The sequence below is a fragment of the Dipodomys ordii genome, unplaced genomic scaffold (assembly GCF_000151885.1).
Source record: "Dipodomys ordii isolate 6190 unplaced genomic scaffold, Dord_2.0 Scaffold17, whole genome shotgun sequence".
Taxonomy (NCBI): Eukaryota; Metazoa; Chordata; class Mammalia; order Rodentia; family Heteromyidae; genus Dipodomys; species Dipodomys ordii.
The window spans coordinates 8837834-8861133 of NW_012267233.1; the positions used below are offsets into that span (position 1 = coordinate 8837834).

The window sequence follows — 23300 nt, forward strand, 5'->3', positions numbered from 1 at the left end:
GTTATGCCAATGGTGAGAGCTGAGCAGCTTTTTCTCTAAAGGAACCTGGGATCTCACTTCTGCCAAAAGAGAACTGCCCCCTTCCTCCAATAAGGAACTCGTAGGCTTTTGCTCATTGCAGCTTCACCTTTAAATCAGGAATGTTGAACTTGGAAGTGACAGCAAGATTATTGTTCTTCGTAGTTGCAGCATGCAGTTTCTCCCATGTTTGCTGACAAGTTTTCTCCCCAGGAGCAGATATAAGCCAGAATTCAGTCATGTTTTCTACCACTTCTTAGGAAATGGAGAGAGGCTATAACGTGAAAGGAACAAAAAAACACATTTAATATAATTTGTTTCTAGTGTTTCAGAGTCTCAGACAAGTGCTAAAGTATAATCTCTTTAGTTTGGATCTAAAATGTCTCCTATAGACATTAGCAGAAATTGTTAAAGGCTGTGTCCCCAGCCTGTGGCTGAGAAATGGTAAAAGCTTTCTGAGATGGGACCTAGTGGGAGGAACTCAGAACACTGTCGATGTGCCCCTGAAGAGAGCATTAGGACCATGTCCCCTCCTCTCCGTTTCTTTTCTGTCCCCCACTCTTTTTTTTTGGTCTGGTTGTGGGGCCTGAATTCTGGGCCTGGGTGCTGTCCCTCAGCTCTTCAGCTCGAGGCTAGCGCTCTACCACTTGAGCCAAAGCGCCACTTCCGGCTTTTTCCTTTTTGCTTATGTGGTGCTGAGGAATCAAACCCAGGGCCTCATGCATGCAAGGCAAGCGCTCTACCACTGAGCCACCTTCCCAGCGCCCCCTCTTTTTTTTTTGCCAGCATCTCAAATATTGTCTATATTGGCCTCAAACTTCTGGACTCGCACTATCTTCCTACCTCAATCTCCCAAGAAGCTGGAAATACAGGCACACGCCACCATGCTAGCTTCTCTTTTTGTTCCCTACTACGATGAAATGAATAGGCCTCCTCTGACATACACTTTGCTCATGACGTGCTGCCACACCACTGGCCCAAAGCTGCTTCTCTATTAGCTCTTAGTGATGACAAGTTATATTTCTCAAGCCAAAGAGCTGTATTTTCCCAAATGGCTCACAGGCTAAACACAGACTTGATAGTTATGGCAAGCCCAAACAAAGTACTTAATCTGGCCAGTACAGCTTAAGTGGCCCACACAAGGATGGTGGCTGCTCCAGTCCAAAGTTCTAATGAAGTCTTTCAAAGAAAAACTGTGACATCAATATAAAGTGAAAAAGAAAGGGGTAAAATCTACAGCCTACAGGAAGTATTTCAAATGTTAAAATGTTCATCACTGGGGTATTTTAAATCATAACACCTATATTCATTTTTTTTGTTCAACCTACTTTTTACAATTATCCATAGTGATCCATGAAGATAGAATTCATCCATTTTAATTACTACATGGAATTCTGCTATATGAATGAACTAAAATTGAGTACCTTTTTGCCTTCTGAAAGTGTTAAGTTCTTTATTATAAACAATTCTGTAGTTAATAACTTTGTACATGTGTATGTGTCTGCTATTTTGAAAAAAGTTCAGGACAGACAAGAGTAAAACAGATGAACTGCATAATCTTGTGGTAGATTGTCTTCTTCAATGATGGAAGAAACAGGTCTTTACATGCTGCTATACAATCAGTGTGCCTTACCAATCTTTCAAGAGTCGGACTTCTGACTCACTTGACCAACAAAACACAGGGGAGCCACATTATGCAAGGTCAGCAGCCAGCTCTCAAGGACTTGGCAACTTCTAACTTCTGTTCCTTCAACTACTGCTCTCAGAGAACCATGGAAAGTAACCAAGCTAGTATACTGGAGGATAAGGGGTTCTCATGGCAGAAAACTGCCAACCACTGAGGGAGACCTGCCCAGCCAATCTCCCACCTAAATGCAGCCACATTAGTAGCCCTGAGTAGCTAGGATTACAGGAGTGAGCCACTAGGGCCGGGATGAAGTGATTTCTTCATCATAACTGAAATAAATCATTGCCAGTTCTCTTGGGTATTGTCAAATTGTTCACCACAGCTGTTATCAACTTCTAACCAGCAAGATAAAAGTGTCCATATCCACAACTTTAAAATATACATGGTGGGGCTGGGAAGGTGGCTCAGCGGTAGAGTGCATGCCTTGCAAGCATGAGGCCCTGGGTTCGATTCCTCAGCACCACATAAACAGAAAAAGCTGGAAGTGGTGCTGTGGCTCCAGTGGTAAAGCGCTAGCCTTGAGCTGAAGAGCTGAGGGACAGCACCCAGGCCCAGAGTTCAGGCCCCATGACCGGCAAAAAAAAAAATAATAATAATAAAAATAAAATAAAATATACATGGTGTACTCTATACAGAGTTATATACTTACAAAAGTTATAAAAATACACATAGAGAAGACTAAGATTTTTGCTTCTCTCTACAATTAAGCCACATACTGAATCTCTTATTTTGTTGTTTATTTGGAATAGGGGGTCTTACTTTATGCCAGACAGGGTTAGACTGAAATCCTCTTACTTGTGTTTCCTTACATTGCTGGGAGTAACAGGCACCAGCCACCACACTGAGCCATTGGTTGAGATAGTTTTCTTCTCTTCTTTTTGCCCAAGCTGACTTACAACTAAGAATCCTCATCTCTCATCTCTATCTCCCATGTAGCTAAGAGTACAAACTTGAGCCACCACACCCAGCTAAGGTTTTATTTTTTGACAGTGATTTTTTTGTTTCTGTTTTGTTTTGCTTTGTTTTCACAGTGCTAGGGTATTGAGCAAGTCCCCACACTAGGGGGATCAGAGTCGGTTCCTCAGGCACAGTAGGCAAGCACTATACAATGAGTCATATCCCCAGATTTTAAGAAAAATAGCTAGCGTAAAAAATGGTAAAATGTTCATGTGTGTTAAATCTGGGTAATAGGTGTATGGATGTTTGTTAATCTGTAATATCTATTATTTATCTGAAATAAATTGCATACATTAAAATGTAGTAATCCTAGTCACTCAAGGCTGAGATGTGAGGATCACCATTCAAAGCCAGCCCACACAGGAAAGTCCATGAGACTGTTATCTCAAATTAACCACCTAAAAAAGAGGCTGGATATGGAGTTCTTATTCAAGAGGTAGAGTGATAGCCTTGAGCAAAAACAACACAGGGACTATACCCAAGCCCTGAGTTCAAGCCCCCGAACCAGCACAAAATGAATAATAATGATGACGATATTAATACAGATAATGTAAAATTTCTTAGTAATTTATTTAAAAAGTAAAATTTTAGTGAACTTTCAAATGGTGTATTTGGAGAACAGAATAATCTAACTTTGAAATTAACTTTTCTGAGCTGGGAATGTGGCTTAGTAGTATAGTGCTTGAGTAGCATTCATGAAGTCCTGGGTTTGATTCTTCAGTACCACATAAACAGAAAAAGCCAGAAGTGATGCTCATCTTGGGTCACTATAATCCTCCCATTGGGTCAATAGTCTCAATAATTCCAACTGTATAAACAGCACAGAGCATGATTTGGACTATACTGTACTAATTCCAGAACTTCTCTCAGGAAGTTGCCTTTTATAATAAAGGCCTGTCATCCTCTTTTTCTATTTTCCACTGCACATGGGAATCATTGACACTTTTTACTTCCCATGGGCCACCCTGGCCTTGGCTGTTTCCTATCTCCGTTAAAATATATTTGATAATATATTTTTTATACTTCCTGATAGTGTTAAATTACCTAAACTGCCAAGTGCCAGTGGCTCACGCCTGTAATCCTAGCTACTCAGGAGGCTGAGATCTGAGGATCACCTTTGAAGCCAGCCTGGGCAGGAAAGTCTATGGGATTCTCATCTCCAATTAACTTCCAAAAAGGCTAGAAGTAGAGCTGTGACTCAAGTGAGTCACAGTCACTTTTTTGCTCAAGTTCCTTGAGGACAGTGCCCAGGCCCTGAGTTCAAGTCCCAGGACTGGCATGAGTGCTTGTGCACATGTGCTCACATGCATATGTGCACACACGCGCGCGCGCACTCACACACACACACACAAGTACCTGCTCTATCCACTTCACTGGGCTTTCACGGGGATCAAAGGAAACAATATTGTGAATAATCTAAACAATAGTTGAGAAATGTCTAAGAAAATCACAGAAACTTCTCTAATTTTTAACTGAAGCCCTCTTTTAAAAGATAAGGAGGAAAGAAAAGAGGACTCTTTACCTTTGGTTCTTACTTGATGCATACAATACCCTATGAATACTTGAGGTTGGTAATCTATCCCATGTCACACAACTGGTAGATGTCTGACTCCAAAGACCATGTTTTCTTTATTGCACCATGCTAACGGAGAAGAATGAATGCTCAGCATCTAAGAACATTTGAGCTCTCCCATTTGAAGAGATACACACTATACTTGGAAACACTAGTCAAATTTTAAAACACTTCTACCTTGTCTGGCTGAACCCTGTGACCCTACCTCTATAGACCCAGGTTCAGAGAACATTGGGGTCTAATGAATTTGGTTACATTCCCTTTCCTTTTTTCTTCACTCTGAGCTCTGCTTTATCCTCATAACTTCAGGCCTGCCTTTAGTTCTCTTCCCTACTCTGTCTACCTCTGCCTCAATTTCGCACAAAACAACTTTTCTCTACCTGTTTAAATCAACTCATGCTTCCTTTAACAAAATCCTTTTCCCAACTAAGTTTATGCAGCACTAAACCCATTTTTATACTCCCAACTCCTCTCTGAGCCCACATATCCATTTAACCCAAGTAATTCACTACAATAAGACAAGTTATCTATTTTGTGTTTTGCCACACATCTCTTACTTAGCTGTGCTAATCATTTTCAATTTAAGGTTGTATCATTCATTTTGTACAGGGTGCTTAAGTCCCCAGAATTGTGGCTTGGCTCTGAAAGCAAGATTTAAAACTGCAGTCCCTGTCTTCAAGGAGACTACAGTGGTGGGGTGGTGGTACAGTCTATCTACATACGTATTGACCAATATGAGAAGGTACAATGTGTAGACAGGGAGGGGAATTGCCATGTAGATGCCAACTAGAAGCAGAGGCACAGGGAAAACACTAGTCATATTAAACACTTCCATATTGCCTGCAATAATTATACTGCTTTTCAAAACAAAAGGAAGAAAAATGGGAGAGAAAAAAGGTAGGCCTGGTCTACATCTCTGCAACTATTATATTACTTACTATACCTCTCATTTGTGCAAGTTAGAAAGCCTGTGTATTATTTTTCTATAACTGATATAAACACAAAATAAAGACAATGCAATAAGTTACACATCAGCACAAATGGTGGGATGCTGGACTTGCACAGGATATCTGCTAGCACAGATTCTATGTATGAGTAGAGTAGGACTCAAAAGAGGGGTAACCACAGAAAATAAGACAGTGGGGGCTGGGAAGGTGGCTCAGTGGTGGAGCACTTGCCTTGAATACATGAGGCCCTGGGTTCGATTCCTCAGCACCACATAAGCAGGAAAAAAAAGCCGGATGTGGTGCTATGGCTCAAAGTGGTAGAGCGCTAGCCTTGAGCTGAAGAGCTGAGGGACAGCGCCCAGGCCCAGAGTTCAGGCCCCACGACCAGACCCAAAAAAAAAAGAAAGAAAAAATAAGACAGTGACCTCCAGTAATCGCTCCAACATTAATGCTTTCCTGAAACCAATACTGTAGTCTCTGAAATGCAGTTATTTCTCACAGTAAATTAAACTGCACAACAAATTAAGCCTAGAAGATAGTCTAGAGGCAAAAAAAATTTACCTTTAATATAGTCAACCTGGGCTAGGAAGGTGGTTCAGTGGTAGAGTGCTTACTTTGCATGCATGAGGCCCTGGGTTCAATTCCTCAGCATCACATAAGCAGAAAAAGTTGGAAGTGGTGCTGTGGCTCAAGTGGTAGAGCGCTAGCCTTGAGCTGAAGAGCTGAGAACAGTGCCCAGGCCCAGAGTTCAGGCCCCTTGACCGACCCCCCCCAAAAAAAGCTTCCATATTCACACATTTCACATCTGAGAATTCAGCCAACCACAGATCAAAAATCTGGGGGGAAACGTGCCTGCGCTGAATATGCAGACTCGTCCTTATCATTATTCCCTAAACAATATAGAACTACTTTTTGTGCTGTGTGTGCTAGTCCTGAGGCTTGAACTGAGGGTCTGGGTGCTGTCCCTGACCTTTTCTTTTTCTGCTCAGGCCAGCACTCTACCACTAGAGCCACAGCTCCACTTCTGGCTTTTTTTTTTGGTCAGTCGTGGGGCTTGAACTCTGGGCCTGGGCTCTGTCCCTCAGCTCTTCAGCTCAAGGCTAGCACTCTACCACTTGAGCCACAGCGCCACTTCCGGCTTTTTTCTGTTTATGTGGTGCTGAGGAATCAAACCCAGGGCATCATGACTGCAAGGCAAGCACTCTATCACTAAGCCATCTACCCAGCCCTGACTCCTGGCATTTTTGATAGTTAACTGGAGATAAAAGTTCCACGGACTGGGGGCTGGGAAGGTGGCTCAGTGGTAGAGCGCATGTCTTGCATGCCAGAGGCCCTGGGTTCGATTCCTCAGCACCACATAAGCAAAAAGAAAAAAGCCAGAAGTGGCACTGTGGCTCAAGTGGTAGAGCGCTAGCCTTGAGCTGAAGAGTTGAGGGACAGCGCCCAGGCCCAGAGTTCAGGCCCCATGACCGGACCCAAAAAAAAAAAAAAAAGTTCCACGGACTTTGTAGTCAAGGCTGGCTTTGTACTGCAATCCTCAGATTTCAGCCTCCTGAGTAGCTAGGATTAGAGGCATGAGCCACCCAAGTGCCCAGCTAGAACTATTTACATAGCATTTTCACTGTATTAAGTAATACAGGTACTATAGAGATGATTTTAAAGTATATGGGAAAATGTATGCAAGTTACATGGAAATACTATGTCATTTTATATGAGACACTGGAACAGCCCCACCAAGGAAGGGTGTTGAAACCAAGTTCCTGGAAGCAACAAATAATAACTGTACCAACTTTACTAAAGAAGCTTATTTTGACAAGCAAAAGGCATACATCAGATAATAGTAAAATTCCAGAGTCTTCCAAATATGCACTTCAACTCTGTGTGCACACGTATATGAGTTTATAGGTAAAGATACTGAGACTTGAACTCAGGGCCTCACACTCTTGCTTAGGTTTTTCTTTCAATGCTGGTACTATATCACTTGAACAATACTTTCACTTCTGGCTTTTTACTGGTTAATTGGGGATAAGAATCTCTCAGATTTGTCTGCTCAAGCTGGCTCTGAACCCCAGTTCTCAGATCTCAACCACCTGAATAGCTGTGATTACAAGGATCAGTAGCCAGTTGCATTTCAACTTTTAAATGGGTTGATCATTAAACACTTTCCACAAACAATTCATTTTAAAAGCTGCCATATCCTACCCTAGCTATCACCAATATTCTACAAAGAAAAAGTATAACATGGCGGGTGCTGGTGGCTCATGCCTGTACTCCTAGCTACTTAAAAGGCTGAGATCTGAGGATCGTGGTTCAAAGCCAGTCCAGGCAGAAAAGTCTGTGAAACTCTTATCTCCAACTAACCACTGGAAAACCAGAAGTGGCACTGTGGCTCAAGTGGGAGAGCACTTGGTTTGAGCTGAAGAGCTGAGGGTCAGCACCCAGAGTTCAAGCCTCACGAGAAAGAAACAAAAGAAGGAAAGAAAGAAAGAAAGAAAGAAAGAGAAGTATAACATCTCTCTTGAATGTAAACCTGTTATCTTTCTAAAGCAAACAATTTGAGTGGGACTTTAAGAGGAGTTTCCTCCTAACATAACTTGTGTTGATATTTCTAGTAAAAGGGAATTCTTTTTCAAAGATATTTCTAAAATTTACAATAAAATTTCAAAACTGTTAAATATATATCTTTGATAAATATTAGCTATGCATGTTTTACTTTCAACTAAAATAATACTTACAAATACTCCACATTGAGGGCTGGGAATGTGGCTTAGTGGTAGCATGCTTGCCTAGCATGCATGAAGCTCTGGGTTTGATTCCTCAGTGCCACATAAATTATAATAAAATTATAGTATAAATAATTATTAACCTCCCCCCAAAATACTCCATATCCTATCAACACTAAATTTCATATAATACACTTAAATATGAGAGAAAATTTAATCTTTATAAACAAGTACCATCCTTCCATGCCACAGATCATAAGAAAAAAAATCTGCAGCAGGAGAACTTTACTTTCACACAGAGCCCATCATAAAGACTAAAAATATGGTGAAGGGTCAGGGAGGAGGAAAGTAGTAACAGAAAATTCAATGGTGGAAAGTTTCTAGTAATTTCTGGCAAAAAGTATGAAGAGTTGAAGAGTCTGAAAGTCATCATCAGAATATAGCTCCCACAGACTCCTCTTCACAGAAAACCAAGAAGTAACTCAAGGGAGAAAACAATTCCTTCCAGGCGATTCCCTAAATCCACACTCATGTCTTCCATTAATGTTACTTCCTTTTCTTTAGGGTTGGTCACTTACATGGTCATTCATAATTGGCACTGGACCACAACACTACTCTCTGTTAAAGTTGCTGATATCTCTGATACAATGTATTCAAGCCTGAAATTCTTCAAAGTAAAGACTTGAAGGTGGCTTTTCCTAATTAATGAGTCTAGGAAGTATGAAATTTTATTAACTGGTCAGTAACTACTTATTGAATACATATCACTATGTAGTTAGTGCCCAGTGATAAGCAATTTAATATGCTAATCAATTCTGTACTTATTTCACAGTAGGTATTATTACCATTTCCACTTGTAGTCATGGGAACAGCTAATGAAATTACTTGCCCACAACTAATGCCTACATTTAATTGGGACTGAAGGAAACCTACTTGACTTATTCATGAAGTTTTTATAGTAGACAACTTCTTCCAAGAAATATTATAACAAATTTTTGCAGTTTTATGCTAAAAATTACATTAAGACATCAAAAAATGAAATTATGAGAACATTACTTTCAGACTCTGTATGGGCAACATTTAGTATCAGTCCAAGTACATGAAGCATATGTTGAAACCAAATAGTACACCTCTCCTTAAGAAGTCTAGAAATCTGGGGCTGGGAAAAGTAGCTCAGTGGTAGAGTGCTTGCCTTGCATGCATGAGGCTCTGAGTTCGATTCCTCAGCACCACATAAGCAGAAAAAGCGGGAAGTGGCGCTGTGGCTCAAAGTGGTAGAGCACTAGCCTTGAGCTGAAGAGCTGAGGGACAGTGCCCAGGCCCAGAGTTCAGGCCCCATGACCAGCAAAAAAAAAAAAACACAAGTCTAGAAATCTAAGCTGGGCACTGGTGGCTCAGGCCTGTAATCCTAGCTACTCAGGAGGCTGAGATCTGGTTCAAAGCCAGCCCAAGCAGGAAAGTCCATGAGACATTAATCTCCAATAAGCCACCAGAAAACCGGAAGTGGCACTGTGGCTCAAGTGGTAGAGCGCTAGCCTTGAGCTGAAGAGCTGAGGGACAGCGCCTAGGCTGAGTTCACGCCCCACAACCGACTCAAAAAAAAAAAAGAAGTCTAGAAATATATTGGAGGGCTGGGAAAGTGGCTCAGTGGTAGAGCACTTGTCTTGCAAGCCTGAGGCCCTGGGTTCAATTCCTCAGCACCACATAAGCAGAAAAAAAAAGCCAGAAGTGGCGCTGTAGCTCAAGTGGTAGCGTGCTAGCTAGCCTTGAGCTGAAGAGCTGAGGGACAGCGCCCAGGCCCAGAGTTCAGGCCCCACGACCGGACAAAAAAAAAAAAAGAAACACTGAACTAGTACACACTGAAAACCTTTCAGGGTGGAGTTAATGCACATGTTAATTAGCTTAAATTACAAATAACTTTCTGTTCATTAGTAGACTCTATAAAATGCTTAGATTTGGGGGCAGGTGGCTCATACCTATAATTCTAACTACTGAGAAGGCTATAGACTGAGTAGCATGGTTCTAAGTCAGGCCAGACATGAAAAGTCTGTGAGACTCTTGTCTTCAATTAACCACCAAAAACACTGAGAAGTGGAGCTGTGGTTCAAGTGGTAGAGTGTTAGCCTTGAACAAAAAAAGCTCAGGGACAACGCCTAGGCCCTGAGTTCAAGCCAAAGGACCAGCACAAAATAAAAATACTTAGAAAACATATCATTTTAACCTCATATTAACCTCAGTTTAACCTGTTTAACCTCAATGCTATTTTCAAATTATTTCTTTTTATTTCCATTTTCTTCCCTTCCTCCATTTTAGCCTACCACTATCCCAATATAAACAAAGCACTTCTGCTCCAACGCAAATATAAACAAAGCACTTCTGCTCCAATGCTAACCAGCTTTATTTAAACTCAGTAAGTGTATATTACACGTTTGAACAGTAGTATATAACATTTCCTAATGGAAAAGAACTTTGTTTCAAACACTAGATGTGGTTGCTCACATCTGTAATCCTAGCTACTTAGGGGGCTCAGAACTGAGGACTACAGTGCAAAGCCAGTCCAGACAGGAATAATCTACGAGATTCTTATCTCCAATTAACTACCAAAAATACTAGATCTGGAACTCTGGCTCCAATGGAAGAATGTCAGCCTTGGGCAGAAATGCTCAGGGACAGCACCCAGGACCTATGTTGAATCCCCAGGACTGGCACCAAAAGAAAAAAGAATTGTTTCATTATCAAGATTAGCAATTGAGTCAGGTACTGGTGGCTTATACCTGCAATCCTAGTCACTGGAGGCTGAGATATGAGAATTGCAGTTCAAAGCCAGCCTGGGCAGGAAAGTCCCCAAGATTTTTTTTTTGGGGTCCGGTCGTGGGGACTGAACTCTGGGCCTGGGTGCTGTCCCTCAGCTCTTCAGCTCAAGGCTAACACTCTACCACTTGAGCCACACTGCCACTTCTGGCTTTTTTCTTTTTGCTTATGTGGTGCTGAGGAATCGAACCCAGGGCCTCAGGCATGCAAGACAAGCACTCTACCACTGAGCCACCTTCCCAGCCCCAAGTCCCCAAGATTCTTATCTCCAATAAACTATTCAAAAATAGCCAGAAGTGGTGCTGTGGCTCAAGTGGTAGAGCGCTTGCCTTGAGCATTAACAGGTTCAGGGGCAGTGCCCACGCCCTAAATTCAAGCCCTAGGATGGGCAAAAAAGAGAGAGAGAAAAAAGAAAGGAGAGAGAGAGAGAGAGAATGACAACATTCATGATTTACTGTTGCATTTTAAAGTAGGATTAAATTAGCCGCCTAGTTCTCAGCATTTTGCTAGTTCCCAAGTACTATTTCTTGAAATTTTTAAATCTAGTATGTGCAAGGTATACCAAAAAAGAAAAGAATCCTAAAATTCTAAGACACAACCCTGAGACTTGGTCAGCACAATTTAAGACTCACTTGTTGCCAAAGAACCGTGATTGACCCTTGAGCACTTTCTGCTAGTCTGTAAATGGCAGTACTTTACCCAAACTCATAGAAAGATAGTTCCTAAGCACAGACCATCATTGCCAAAACCCTTAAAGCTGTCCCTACTAGACAAATTCCACCAGAGGAACCAAATCACAGATAATTATGTACTTCAAAAAACTCATCTCAGGGCTGGGTATGTGGCTTAGTGGTAGAGTGCTTGCCTAGCACGCATGAAGCCCTGGGTTTGATTCCTCAGTACCACATAAACAAAAAAAGCCAGAAGTGGCCCAGTGGTTCAAGTGGTAAAGTACTAGCCTGCAAAAGAAGCTCAGTGACAGTGTCCAGGCCCTGAGTTCAAGCCCAGGACTGGCACTCTCTCTCTCTCTCTCTCTCTCTCTCTCTCTCTCTCTCTCTCTCTCTCTCGCTAGGTGTAATTCAAGCCCAGGACTGGCAAACGCAAATGCAAACACACAAACACACACACACACACTCTCTCTCTCTCTCTCTCACTAGATGTGATTATGGTAAGTACTGGATAGCTAATCAGCAGGAACTATTAGCAGTCAGAAGACCACAGAAGTCATGCTAGATAGACTTAGGCAAATTATTTTACTAACCTGTTTCCAGTTCCAAGGATCTAGGTAGGTTCCTATCTATACAAGGAATAGCACTTTTCACCTATTGTCTTTCAAGGATTTTTGAGAACCAAACAAGCATGAAAAGAGTTGATTACTTCCTGTAATCAACTATACTTTAATTAAAAAATACTATTCTGAAATAGGTTACCATACAAAGGGATAAATATGAAAGGCCAAATTTCTGCAAAAGAATCTTCCATTGACTCCAAAATGATCCAGCCTCCCCTGCATATTTCACAACTGCTTGGCACCATTCTTAGGAAGGGGGGGGGATACAGAATTTAATTATACTTTCCTTTTCCAATCCCCTAATCCCTGGAAACATAAGTAAACATTTTTCTTAACTCCTTAGTGGAAAAAGAAGGGTGCCTTCAAGTCCTGTGGTTTCCAACAATGTCCTCTTAAACTAGTCTCCCTCATTCACTTCTTCCACGCCTCCACATTCTTCACAAAATTACCTTTTCTAAAGCCACAGTCTGACTCACTACACTGCCTATAATCTTAACTGTCTTCCCTCTGCTTTTGGAGAAAAGTCTGTCTGAGACTGACCCCAGTCTCACATCACCTCCCAACTTTTCAACCACAGCAGCCTCCCTGCAATCCCTCAAAATTGTAGACCTGACATTGGCAGTTCTCTCAGCCTGGAAATGTTCTTTTCATTGTATACCTTCACAGACCCTTGTCCAGCTCCTTCTCATTTCTTAGGTCAAGTTATATACTCAATAAAGACTTCTTTGAGTCTTCCATAAGGGTCATATTCCCAGTAAACTCTTTAACGACTCTTATTCCTTCAAATCACATTTCACATGTGCATGATGATTATGAAAAAAATTATCTTCTCCATTTGACTATAAGCTTCAGACTATAAGCTAAGAGACTCTGCCTGTTTTCTAAACCTAAGAATTGCAGTACAGGTATATGGTATGCACTCAATATTAGTTGAATTAATAAGTAAATGAGTATAACTCAAAAAAGTCCTTATCACTAGACCTCAGCTTTATCTCCCACCTAAGCACAATGCCACCCACCACAAACTTTCATCCCTCATCTTCAGACCTTCAAATCCTGTGACTTTCACTGCTTAGAAAGTTCTCCCCATTTCTTTCAAAGGGTTCAAATTCCACTGGCTTAACCAGGACCCAGCTCACATTTTCTTTCCTACAGGATATTTTCTCCTGTGCCAGTTCACATATCCCCCACCCCATTTGTGCTTTCAAAGCACTTTGCACTTTTTTTAAAAAATAATTATAACTTCACACTACTTTCAAGGTTTTTTTGTTTGTTTTTTGTCGGTGGAGGGGCCTGAACTCTGGGCTTGGGCACTGGCTCTCAGCTCTTCAGCTCAAGGCTAGCACTCTACCACTTTGAGCCACACCGCCACTTCCAGCTTTCTCTGCTTATGTGGTGCTGAGGAATCGAACCCAGGGCCTCATGCATGCAAGGCAAGCACTCTACCACTGAGCCACCTTCCTAGCCTATACTTTCAAGATTTTTGTGTGAAACTTTTCTTCTAAACATGTGAACTCCGAATGTCTGGATACGTGTACCCTACTCCACAACTCCCAAAGCAGTGCTGAGGACGGAGTTCTCACTGAGACACTCGATTTTTCCCTAGCATACCAATTTTTTCCTCTGAAAAGAACACTGCTTCCTTCTTACGCCTTTGCCCAACAGGTGATTCAATTTGCCTATGAGCCTCTCCCAGTAAGTTCCTTCTCTGGGCTTTTTTTTGGTCTCCCCCTTCCCCACTCTAACACGAAGTAATATGAGTTCCCTGCCTCAGTGATGGTTGGTCCTCTGTCTGTAGTGTGGGGCTTTTAAGCCTTTAAAACTGCCACCACCACCCCAACTCACGCGCGTGCGTACACCCAAGGACGACCACTGAGCTAGCTGTGACCTCTCAGACACCCCCCAGATCCTCCCTGGGCCACTGTCACTTTGCAACCCCTCATCAGGCGGCGTGGATTCGTTATGATCTCCCCTTCCCAAGAAGAAACGTCCCAAACCTCTGAGCTTCATTTGGCCCCAGCTACTGAGTGATCCCCAGTGCCCTTTCCTTTTTTCCCTCCTTCCTCTTCCCTAGAGCGGAACCCTAGGCCAGGATTGCAGGCAAGGAGCACGGCAGTGTGAAAGCGCCCACAGCCAACTGGCCGGCTCCAGCTGCAGCCGCCAGTCCCGCTCACACGTCCCCACCCCCCACCCCACCGCCGGCCCCCAGCTCCCGTCCAGGCGACGAGAGCGGCACCAGCTCCGGCCTGGCCAGGGCTCCCCTCGCGGGGCGGCCATCGCTCACTGACCCAGGAAGGTGTCAAACGAAGAAGCAGCCGCAGCAGCAGGTGTAAAGGCAAGCAGCCTGACAGACGTTAACGGCTCAGCGCTCCATCCCTCCTGGACCTAAGCTCCGGCCTCTCGACTTCCTCGACCCCGGGCGCCCACAGAGCAAGTCACGTGCGGGAGGAAGCAGTCAGCTGACCGCGGTGTGCGGCTCTCCGCCTACGTGCGCGCCATTGCGCAGGCGCGGCTCTGAAGGGCGGGGCTAAGAGAGTGCCGGAGGCCTGGCGGTTCCGGGGTGGGCGGGGCTCAGGGGCTCCCCGCCTCTCAGCGTCTCTGCGTGCGTGCGTGCGTGTGTGCGTGTGGGTCGCCTCCCAGAAACGTCACTCCCCTCACCCCCATCCCTGTCCCCTTTGGGCTTTCTGCAGGTAAGGGCTTCTCTCCGTCCCTCTGCCCGGGCTTGTCCAGCGGAATTTGGGGGGGCAATTTACCTGGGAGTGCGCTTCACCTAGTTCTGCCTAGTTTCCTAATTGCCCCTGGATGGCTGACCGGGCAGCATTGAGTTTGTTTTTAAGAATTACCTACCGGAGCAAGTTGCCCTTTGCCACGAACCCTTCCTTGTCCGCTTCCCGAGTGTGCAGAGCATGTGGTAAACACACCGAGCGCGAGCCACATCCCATTTGGGAAACCACGGAAGGCTTCAGGACAGGCAAGGACCAGGGAAAGCGTTGTCCTTTAGGGAAGGGGAAAGATAGAGTAGCAAGTCGCTGTTCTGAAATATCCTTATGGTGTAAGGTGGATAATATAGGTGCCACTGTTCTTAGAACAAAAGATCTTGAGATTTTTCTCATTAAACCTTTTAGGTTTGCACTGGTAATTTGTGTGTGTGGGGGGGGTGTAGATCCTGGGGCTTGAACTCTGGGCCTGAGTGCTGTTCCTGAGCTGCTTTTGCTCAAGGCTAGGGTTCTATCTCTGGAGACTGGGCGCTATACGATTTTTTTTGTTTGTTTGTTTTTGTTTTTTTTTTCTGAGTAGTTTATTGGTGATAAGAATCTCTTGGACTTTCCTGCTGGGGCTGGCTACAAATCATAATTTCAGATTCCAGCCTCCTGAGTAGCTAGGATTACAGGCATGAGCCACCAGTGTCCAGCATGCACTGGCAATTTTTGACATTAAGAGTCTTGATTCCTTTCCAGCCTTGTGCCTGAGTCACAATCCTATTTTTTTTCTTCCCTTTGTAGCTAGACTGACAGACATACACCACCACACCCAAGTTTTTCCATTAAGATCCAGTCTTCGAGTTTTTCTACCCAGGCTGACCAGCCTCCCACATACTTAAGATTACAGGTAGGAGCCACCAGTTTAAATTGATCACTCTTGAAGATAACACGTTCATTCCCATCATTTTCCACAGTAAGGTAAAAACTTAGTTGGTCATCAGTTAACAAAAAAAAAAGTTCTAGGGCCTCAGGAGAGATATTTAAATAGGAGAAGAGGAGTATGGAAATGAAAATCCATATTCTAGAGAGGAGCCTCACAGAATGGAGTCACACCAACAATAAAATTCATGAAAGAAAATGGGAAAGTGTTTCAAACAAATAGTATTCATTTTATTCACTCTCTTATAATATTAAAGCTATCTTGAAAATTGGTTAAGGTAATCCCTCCCAGGAAAGAAAGTGTACTTGTTTAGGGAAATACTTTGGTAAACTAATAGGGTGGAGAAGATTAACTCAGCTGGGATAAATGAGACAAAAAGGCAAAACAACTAAACTAGACTTAGTGAAAAGGAGCTAGAATTGGTGTGTGGATGGGTGGAGAAAGGCATGGAGAAGTGATGGAAAGAGATGAGAAAAACAAAAACATCCAAAGCCTTATACAAAAATTAAAAAACAGGGCTGGGAAGGTGGCTCAGTGGTAGAGTGCTTGCCTTGCATGCATGAGGCCCTGGTTTAAATTCCTCAGCACCACATAAGCAGAAAGGGCCATAAGTGGCGCTGTGGCTCAAGTAGTAGAGCGCTAGCCTTGAGCTAAAGAGCTGAGGGACAATGCCCAGCCCAGAGTTCAAGCCCACAACCAACAACAACAACAAAATTAAAAAACAACAAAAAGAAAAGCAGATTTGGTGCAGGATAAGGAAGTGGTGTTTCTGAAGAATGGCTCTTCAGGAGATACTCCCAGTGCATTGATCTTGAACTTCCTAGACTTCAAATTCAGACAAATAAATGCTTATTGGTTTAAAACAATAATTCTAGTAAAAGACAAACATTTAGAACTTCACCTGAGATTATTTTAAGTGCAGTATTGTAAATCTTTGCTATCTGCACAATCCTTTAATGAAATCTACCTCAACTGCTTTAAGTAAACTTTTTTTTAGTGTAAATTTGTGATATCCAAGTTACATCACATAAAGAGTTCTTCTGACGAAAGACAGTACTGAGACCGCACCAAAGAAGCAAAAAGAAAAAAAAATCAATTGTGTAAAGGAAAAAAATATACCACTAGCTAAAGTATGTGGGAAAATGTTTATACTTTATAGTGCTCAAAAAATACAAATACAAAAAATACAAATAAGAAAGTTGAAGATAGCAGAGAGTTTGTATATGGTATATTGTTTGGCTAAGCTTTTATAATGTCCAGCCTGAAAGATTGAGGTTGGCTAAGTTTAGGGTTCCTCTTCTGTAATGTGTCCCACTCCCTGTCCAGGCATCCACCAAAACCACATTAACCTGTAAGGAATTAAGGGCCAAGGGAGCTGATGGAAATCTGATGCTCAAGCTACTGACCCAAGAGACTTGTGTAGTACACAGCACCCATTAAGTCTGAAAAAACTAGGTTATAAGCCAGGTAAAATCGTAAACCCTAAACATTTGTTGACAGTTGCCCCATCACCATCGTCAGATGACTGAAAGCAATTTGAACACAAGGGAAACATTCCTATTTGATTATACATGTTCGATTGGATTAAAATGGACAAATAATTTAATAATTATAACTGGGCATAAGTGGCTCACATCTGTAATCCTAGCTGCTCAGGAGGCTGAGATCTGAGGATAATTATTTGAAGCTAGCCAGGACAGGAAAGTCTATAAGACTATTATCTACAACTATCAAAAGCTGAAATTAGAAGTGTGACTCAAGTTGCAGAGTATCAGCCTTGAGTGAGAAAGCTAAGGTATAGCACCTAAGCCCTGACTTCAAGCCTCAGTACCATGAAAATTACATATAATGACTTTGAGGCCAGAGATCAGGGTGATTTTGGCATAAAACTTTATCATATCAACCAGTTTTTGCCTGTTAGTTGAAAGAGAATGGGAACATGTTATCTGCGTCCATGGAAGTAAAACCATCATTGCAGGGGTGAAGATAAGAGATAGAGTGTTGTGGGGGTTGGACAGGTAAGCACTATCTATAGGATATAAGAGCCATATAGACTGATTAATAAAATACCCAAGGATGAAAGGAATAGACCTCAGGTATCGTATGAGAGTATAGGTAGAGGGCTGAAAGTGGAAATAAGTCACTCCAGGTCTGGCCTTCACCAGTAGTATTCTCGTCTTAGGCTGATCAGCAGCAAAAGGCATACAGGATATGAGAACTGGAGTACGATCCTCAAACAGAAGAGATGGGATATAATCTGAAAAGCACAATTAATATTACATTATCACTTTGGATAGGAGGGTTAGGTAGATACATGTTTAATACAAATTATAGGAACTAATCTCTGTCCAACATTCTTAGCATAAGGGCCAGGTGTTTTGGTGTACTCCTGTAGTCCCAGGTACTTGGGCAATGGAAGTAAGAAGATCACAATTTTCAACCAGCCCAGGCGAAAATTACATGAAACCATACCTCAAAGATGAACTAGAATAAAAGGAGCTGGGTGCTGGTAGCTCCTGCCTGTAATTCCAGCTACTCATAAGACAGATCTGGGATCACAGTTTCAAAGCCAGTCCAGGCAGGAAAGTCCATAAGACTCTTATCTCCAATTAATAACCAGAAAACTGGATGTGGAGCTGTGGCTCAAAGTAGTAGTGTTAGCCTTGGGCAGAAGAACTGAGGGATAGCGCCCAGGCCCTGAGTTCAAGCCCCACAGCCAACAACAAAAGGAAAAAGGACTGAAAGTGTGGCGCAACTGGTAGAGTGCCTGCCTACCTAGCTTGAGGCTCTGAGTTCAATGACCAATACTCGGGGCAGGAAGGGAAATCCTTGGAATAACTGATTCTTTGAAATAGGACATGAGAGTTCAAAGCCATGGAGGCATGGCTCAGGTGGCAAAGCCAGAAGGATGTTCATTTAAAGGGCTGAGTCCAGTTCCTGGGGTATGTGGAAGATGCTCAATAAAAAGGAAGGAGCATGGCTCAACAAAAGATAGGACTGTAGACACTATGTTAAAGGGACTGGAGAGTGGCGTGGGCTCCGTAATGACTCAGGTGGGCCTGGCTCTGCCAGTGTGCTAATTTATGTGCAGCTCAATTGTCTCATCTATAAATTCCCCAACAGGCTTATTGGGAGAATTCAGTAAAATAATGTAATAATGCATTTAAGCAGGTACCTGGCACCAAATGACTCCCCTCAAAGTGCTAGTTATAATGATCATTATCATTTTTATGAATAGAATTGGAATACAAGAAAAGAAATTGGTATATGAAAGGATACTACCCAAGGGCCAAATAGGGTGGTACAGGCCTGTAATCTTAACAACACAGAAGGCATAGATAGGGGGATCTTGATCCTGGCCAGCCTGTAGGCAAAAGTATAAGACCCTATCTGAAAAATTAAAGCAAAAGGGACTGAGAAGGTGGCTCTAGTGGTAAAGCACTTGCCTTGAGAACTTGAAGCTCTGTGTCCAAACTGCAATACAGATGGGAGGGGAGACAATAAATAAAAAGATAGTAGCCAAGTTGCAGGTACAGAGGTACTTAGCTAGGCAGGTCCAATAATAATCATAAAAATCATCACCTCATTTCTCTGCTTTGGCAAGCCCTTAATATCCAGGAGAAAAGTCTGTTTGCAAAAGTTGGACACAAGTAGTATCTAAAGAGCTATGTAGGGGTTGGAGGCATGGCTCAGGTGGTAAAGCCAAAGTTCATAAAGGGCTGAGTCCAGTTTCTGGGGTATGTGGAAGATGCTCAATAAAAACTGGTTGAGGGGCTGGGAAGGTGGCTCAGTGGTAGAGTGCTTGCCTTGCATGCATGAGGCCCTGAGTTCAATTCCTCAGTACCACATAAGCAGAAAAGGCTGGAAGTGGGCCTGAGGCTCAAGTGGTAGAGCACTAGTCTACAGCTGAAGAGCTGCGGGACAGCGTCTAGGCCCAGAGTTCAGGCCCCACAACCAACAACAACAACAAAAAAAAAAAAACCTGGTTGAAAGCTGGGCACTGGTGGCTCAGCAGGAGGCTGAGATCTGAGGATCATAGTTCAAAGCCAGCCCAGGCAGGAAAGTCTGTGAGACACTTTTCTCCAATAAATCATTAGAAAACTGGAAGTGGCGCTGTGGCACAAATGGTAGAGTGCTAGCCTTGAGTTGAAGAGCTAAGGGACGGCGCCCAGGCCCAGAGTTCAAGCCCCATGATCAACAACAACAAAACCATGGTTGAATTGTCACTAATTATGCTGTTGAAACATCCCAATGACATTGTGCTAGTAGTCAGAATACTTCTTGGCCAGTTGAAACAGAGAAGGAGGTTGCAAAGGGCAAGACCCAGCCAGTTTGTTCCAGTATCTGCTAGCATGACTTTATGAGCCTTAGGCAAATAAAAATGTCTTTGTTCCAAATGGCATCTGTCTGGTGATATGCTTGTTCTTTACATTTCCATGATGTGTGTGTGTTCACAGATCCCTCTACTTCCTTATTCTGGGGATCAAAACTGAACTCAGCAGTATGCAGACAGCAGTAGTTCTCTCAGAGGTAATCTATGGCACAGAATGTGGTGAAGATGGGGCATGTGAGTGAAATCTCTTTCCTGATGGGCATCAAGCTTCATATTCTGTTAAAGAAACAACAGTTCCCCCAGTGCTGAATTGGTTCTTGCTATTTTGTCAAACCCAAAGGCAAGTGAAGGGAGGGTTCTTAGCTAGGAATGTTAAATATGTGTCTTTCCAGCTAAATTTCCTCACGTTGGGGGGGGAGGGAGGAGACAGGATTAGCAATTTAAATCTCTCTTTGAACTGAGCCACAAATTTACTCCCTACAGCATTTGATTTTGACAGCATTCAGACACGGTTAGAATGTTATGATTAACATAATAAGAATCACCTAATAAGTAAATATTTCACTCTTTACAAATCAGGACAGGAGCTATAGTTAGAAATCTGGCCTATTTCAGATTCATCTAATCCAAGGAAAGCCCCAAAATTGGGGCTTTGGAAAATATAGCACCACATACACACATGAAAGACAGGAAATAAAATTCTGTGATGTTGAAGGTACACCTGCCCCAGCAAGCATTGCAGCAAGCATTTTGGTAAGCCAGACACATATTAACATGTCAAGGACAGCTGAATTACTTCCAGTAAAACTACAACTTTTCCTTTTATCTCTAGCATTGCTATATAGGCAACACTCTACTTCCAAGGCACCTAGAATGCTTATCAAAAATACAGATTCCTTTACAGGCTCACGCCTGTAAATCCTAGCTACTAAGGAGGCTGAGATTTAAGGATATTCCTGGGCAGGAATGTCCATGAGACTCTTACCTGCAATAAACTACCTAAAAATCAAAAGTGGAGCTTTGGCTGGGTCTGTGGCTCAGTGGACAAAAGCTCAGAGACAGCACCCAGACCATGTGTTCAAGTCCAACAACTCCCCTCTCCACCCCCCACCCCCCAAATTACAGATTCCTAGGCTCAAGCCAAGCCTGGGATTCTGTATTTTTAATAAACACCAAGGTTTGGGTTGACTCAGTCCTCAACCCATAATTACTTTGTTGTATTCTGGTGCAAGTTCTCTGATTTTCTCTTTTAAAATATGTCCTTCCAGGGCTGGGAAGGTAGCTTAGTGGTAGAGTGCTTGCCTAGCATGCATAAAGCCCAGGGTTTGATTCCTCAGTACCATATAACCAGAAAAACCCAGAAGCGGCCCTATGGCTCAAGTGGTAGAGTGCTAGCCTTGAACAAAGGAAGCTCAGGGACAATGCCTAGGCCTTGAGTTCAAGCCCCAGGACTGGCAAAAACAAACAAACCACCTGGAGATATCCCAGCCTTGACCAACTGTCCTGTCCTCAGCTCCTTCTCTTTCCCTCATCAAAAGACTCTCCTCAAACCCTTCAAGACCTCCATGAAAAATAAAGCTCCACTGATAGTTAAAGAAAATGAGCTCTTTCTTTTTTTCTGTGACCAATATCCTAGTAAGTTTTTCTTCTATGATTTCTCTTTAAAATAATGGATTTAAGTTAATTTTTTAAAAAGGGGAGCCAATAATATTGAAATACATCATCAAAATGTGTTTTAAAATATAAAATGATAATATATATTCTTCATCAGTACATTAAAAAATAAGACAAAGAAGTGCTAGGGATGTGGTTCAAGTGGGAATGTGTCTGCCTAAACACGGGTCCTGAGTTCAAATCCCCAAGACTGCCAAAACAAAAACGGGAGTGGTGGTATGCACCTATAATCCTAGCATTGAGAATCTAAGGCAGGAGGATCTAAAGTTGGAGGCAAGTCTAGATTAAATGGTTCAAAGTCAGCCTAGGCTACATAACAAGATCTTTTTTTAAAAAAATCTAGGAGCAATTTTTTTAGTTTCAAAATATAGAAATCATAAATATTTTGAAATAACTAAAATTTCAGTTTGATGCCAGGACATGGTAGCATACAACTGCAATCCAGCACTCAGGAGGCAGATCTGGAATTAGAGGCCAGCCAGGACTGCATAGCAAAACCTTATCTCAAACAAACAAATAAATGCAGTTTGGTTATAATATACATTCACAGATGTTCACAGGTTAAGAATCTTACTCTAAAGATCACTGTCTTACTTGCTGGTAGGAATTCTAGGCCTTACTGCTGGCCTTACAGTCTCTTTCTATGCAAATAGGCCGTATCTGTTATAGCCTTTTTAGCCTTATGTCTCTCTGTTACCCACTACTTCATCTGACAAGAAGTGATTAAAAATGTTTGTAAGCATCTCTGCCTTGAGTATCTGTGCTTCGTGACCCCATCCAGTTTTACCTCCTGCAGGCTACCACCACCCCTGTTGTCATCTTCATTTTCTGGAATCTTCAGCTGGTCCCCAGAACTTCAGTGGGTCAGGCCTTCTCCTCGCACATACCAGGCTTGCTGCTCCAGACTCTTCCAATGCTTCTGCAGTTTCTTTTTCTCCCACCCCAACCCGCTCTCAAATACCCCATGTTTCCTAGTAAGCTCCTGGGGCTTACCTGGCCACAATCACCTGCATGTCAACACATACATAGAAAATTCTTCAATGGTCTAGTCCCAGAAGGAATGCAGAAAAATAGGCACTTACTATCCTTGAGAGGAGAGATTTCTTTCCATGTTTAATAAGGAACCATATATCAGAGGCTCAATAGCATGTCCAAAGGCAAACAGTACACCAGCAGTGGGAAGCAAGGTTCTCTGAGGTCCAGATCCATATAAGTAGAAGCTCAACAAAGTGTGAAGTTTTGGCTTTCTTTTTTTTTTTTTCTTTTTCCTTTTGGTTCCTTAGAGATTATGAGGGGCTGGGAAGGTGGCTCAGTGGTAGAGTGCTTGCCTTGCATGCTTGAGGCCCTGGGTTTGATTCCCCAGCACCACATAAGCAAAAAGAAAAAAGCCGGAAGTGGCACTGTGGCTCAAGTGGTAGAGCGCTATCCTTGAGCTGAAGAGCTGAGGGACAGCACCCAGGCCCAGAGTTCAGACCCTACAACCAGACCCAAAAATAAATAATAAAATAGAGATTATGAGACAAGGAAGACTTGGACAAAAATGATTTATTAAAAAGTGCTGCCAGGAATGACCATGAGGGAATAAGAAATCAGCATAGAAAAGGAGAGGGGGCTAAGGAGGGAAAGGAGGTTCTAGGGGGCAGA

The 23300-nt window shown here is 42.7% G+C and overlaps 1 protein-coding gene across 1 annotated transcript in view; it reads right to left on the reverse strand.

Moving 5' to 3' along the window:
* The window catches only part of Atp6v1c1 (ATPase, H+ transporting, lysosomal 42kDa, V1 subunit C1), a 45655-nt gene extending 31198 nt beyond the window's left edge, over positions 1-14457 (reverse strand). The window contains exons 1-2 of the mRNA XM_013012572.1: positions 14296-14457; positions 128-292 (exon numbers count right to left, since the gene is read on the reverse strand). Coding sequence (XP_012868026.1) covers positions 128-259 — 132 coding nt within the window. The 5' untranslated portion in view covers positions 260-292; positions 14296-14457. The remainder of the gene's footprint in view (positions 1-127; positions 293-14295) is intronic.
* Positions 14458-23300: the final 8843 nt, after the last annotated feature.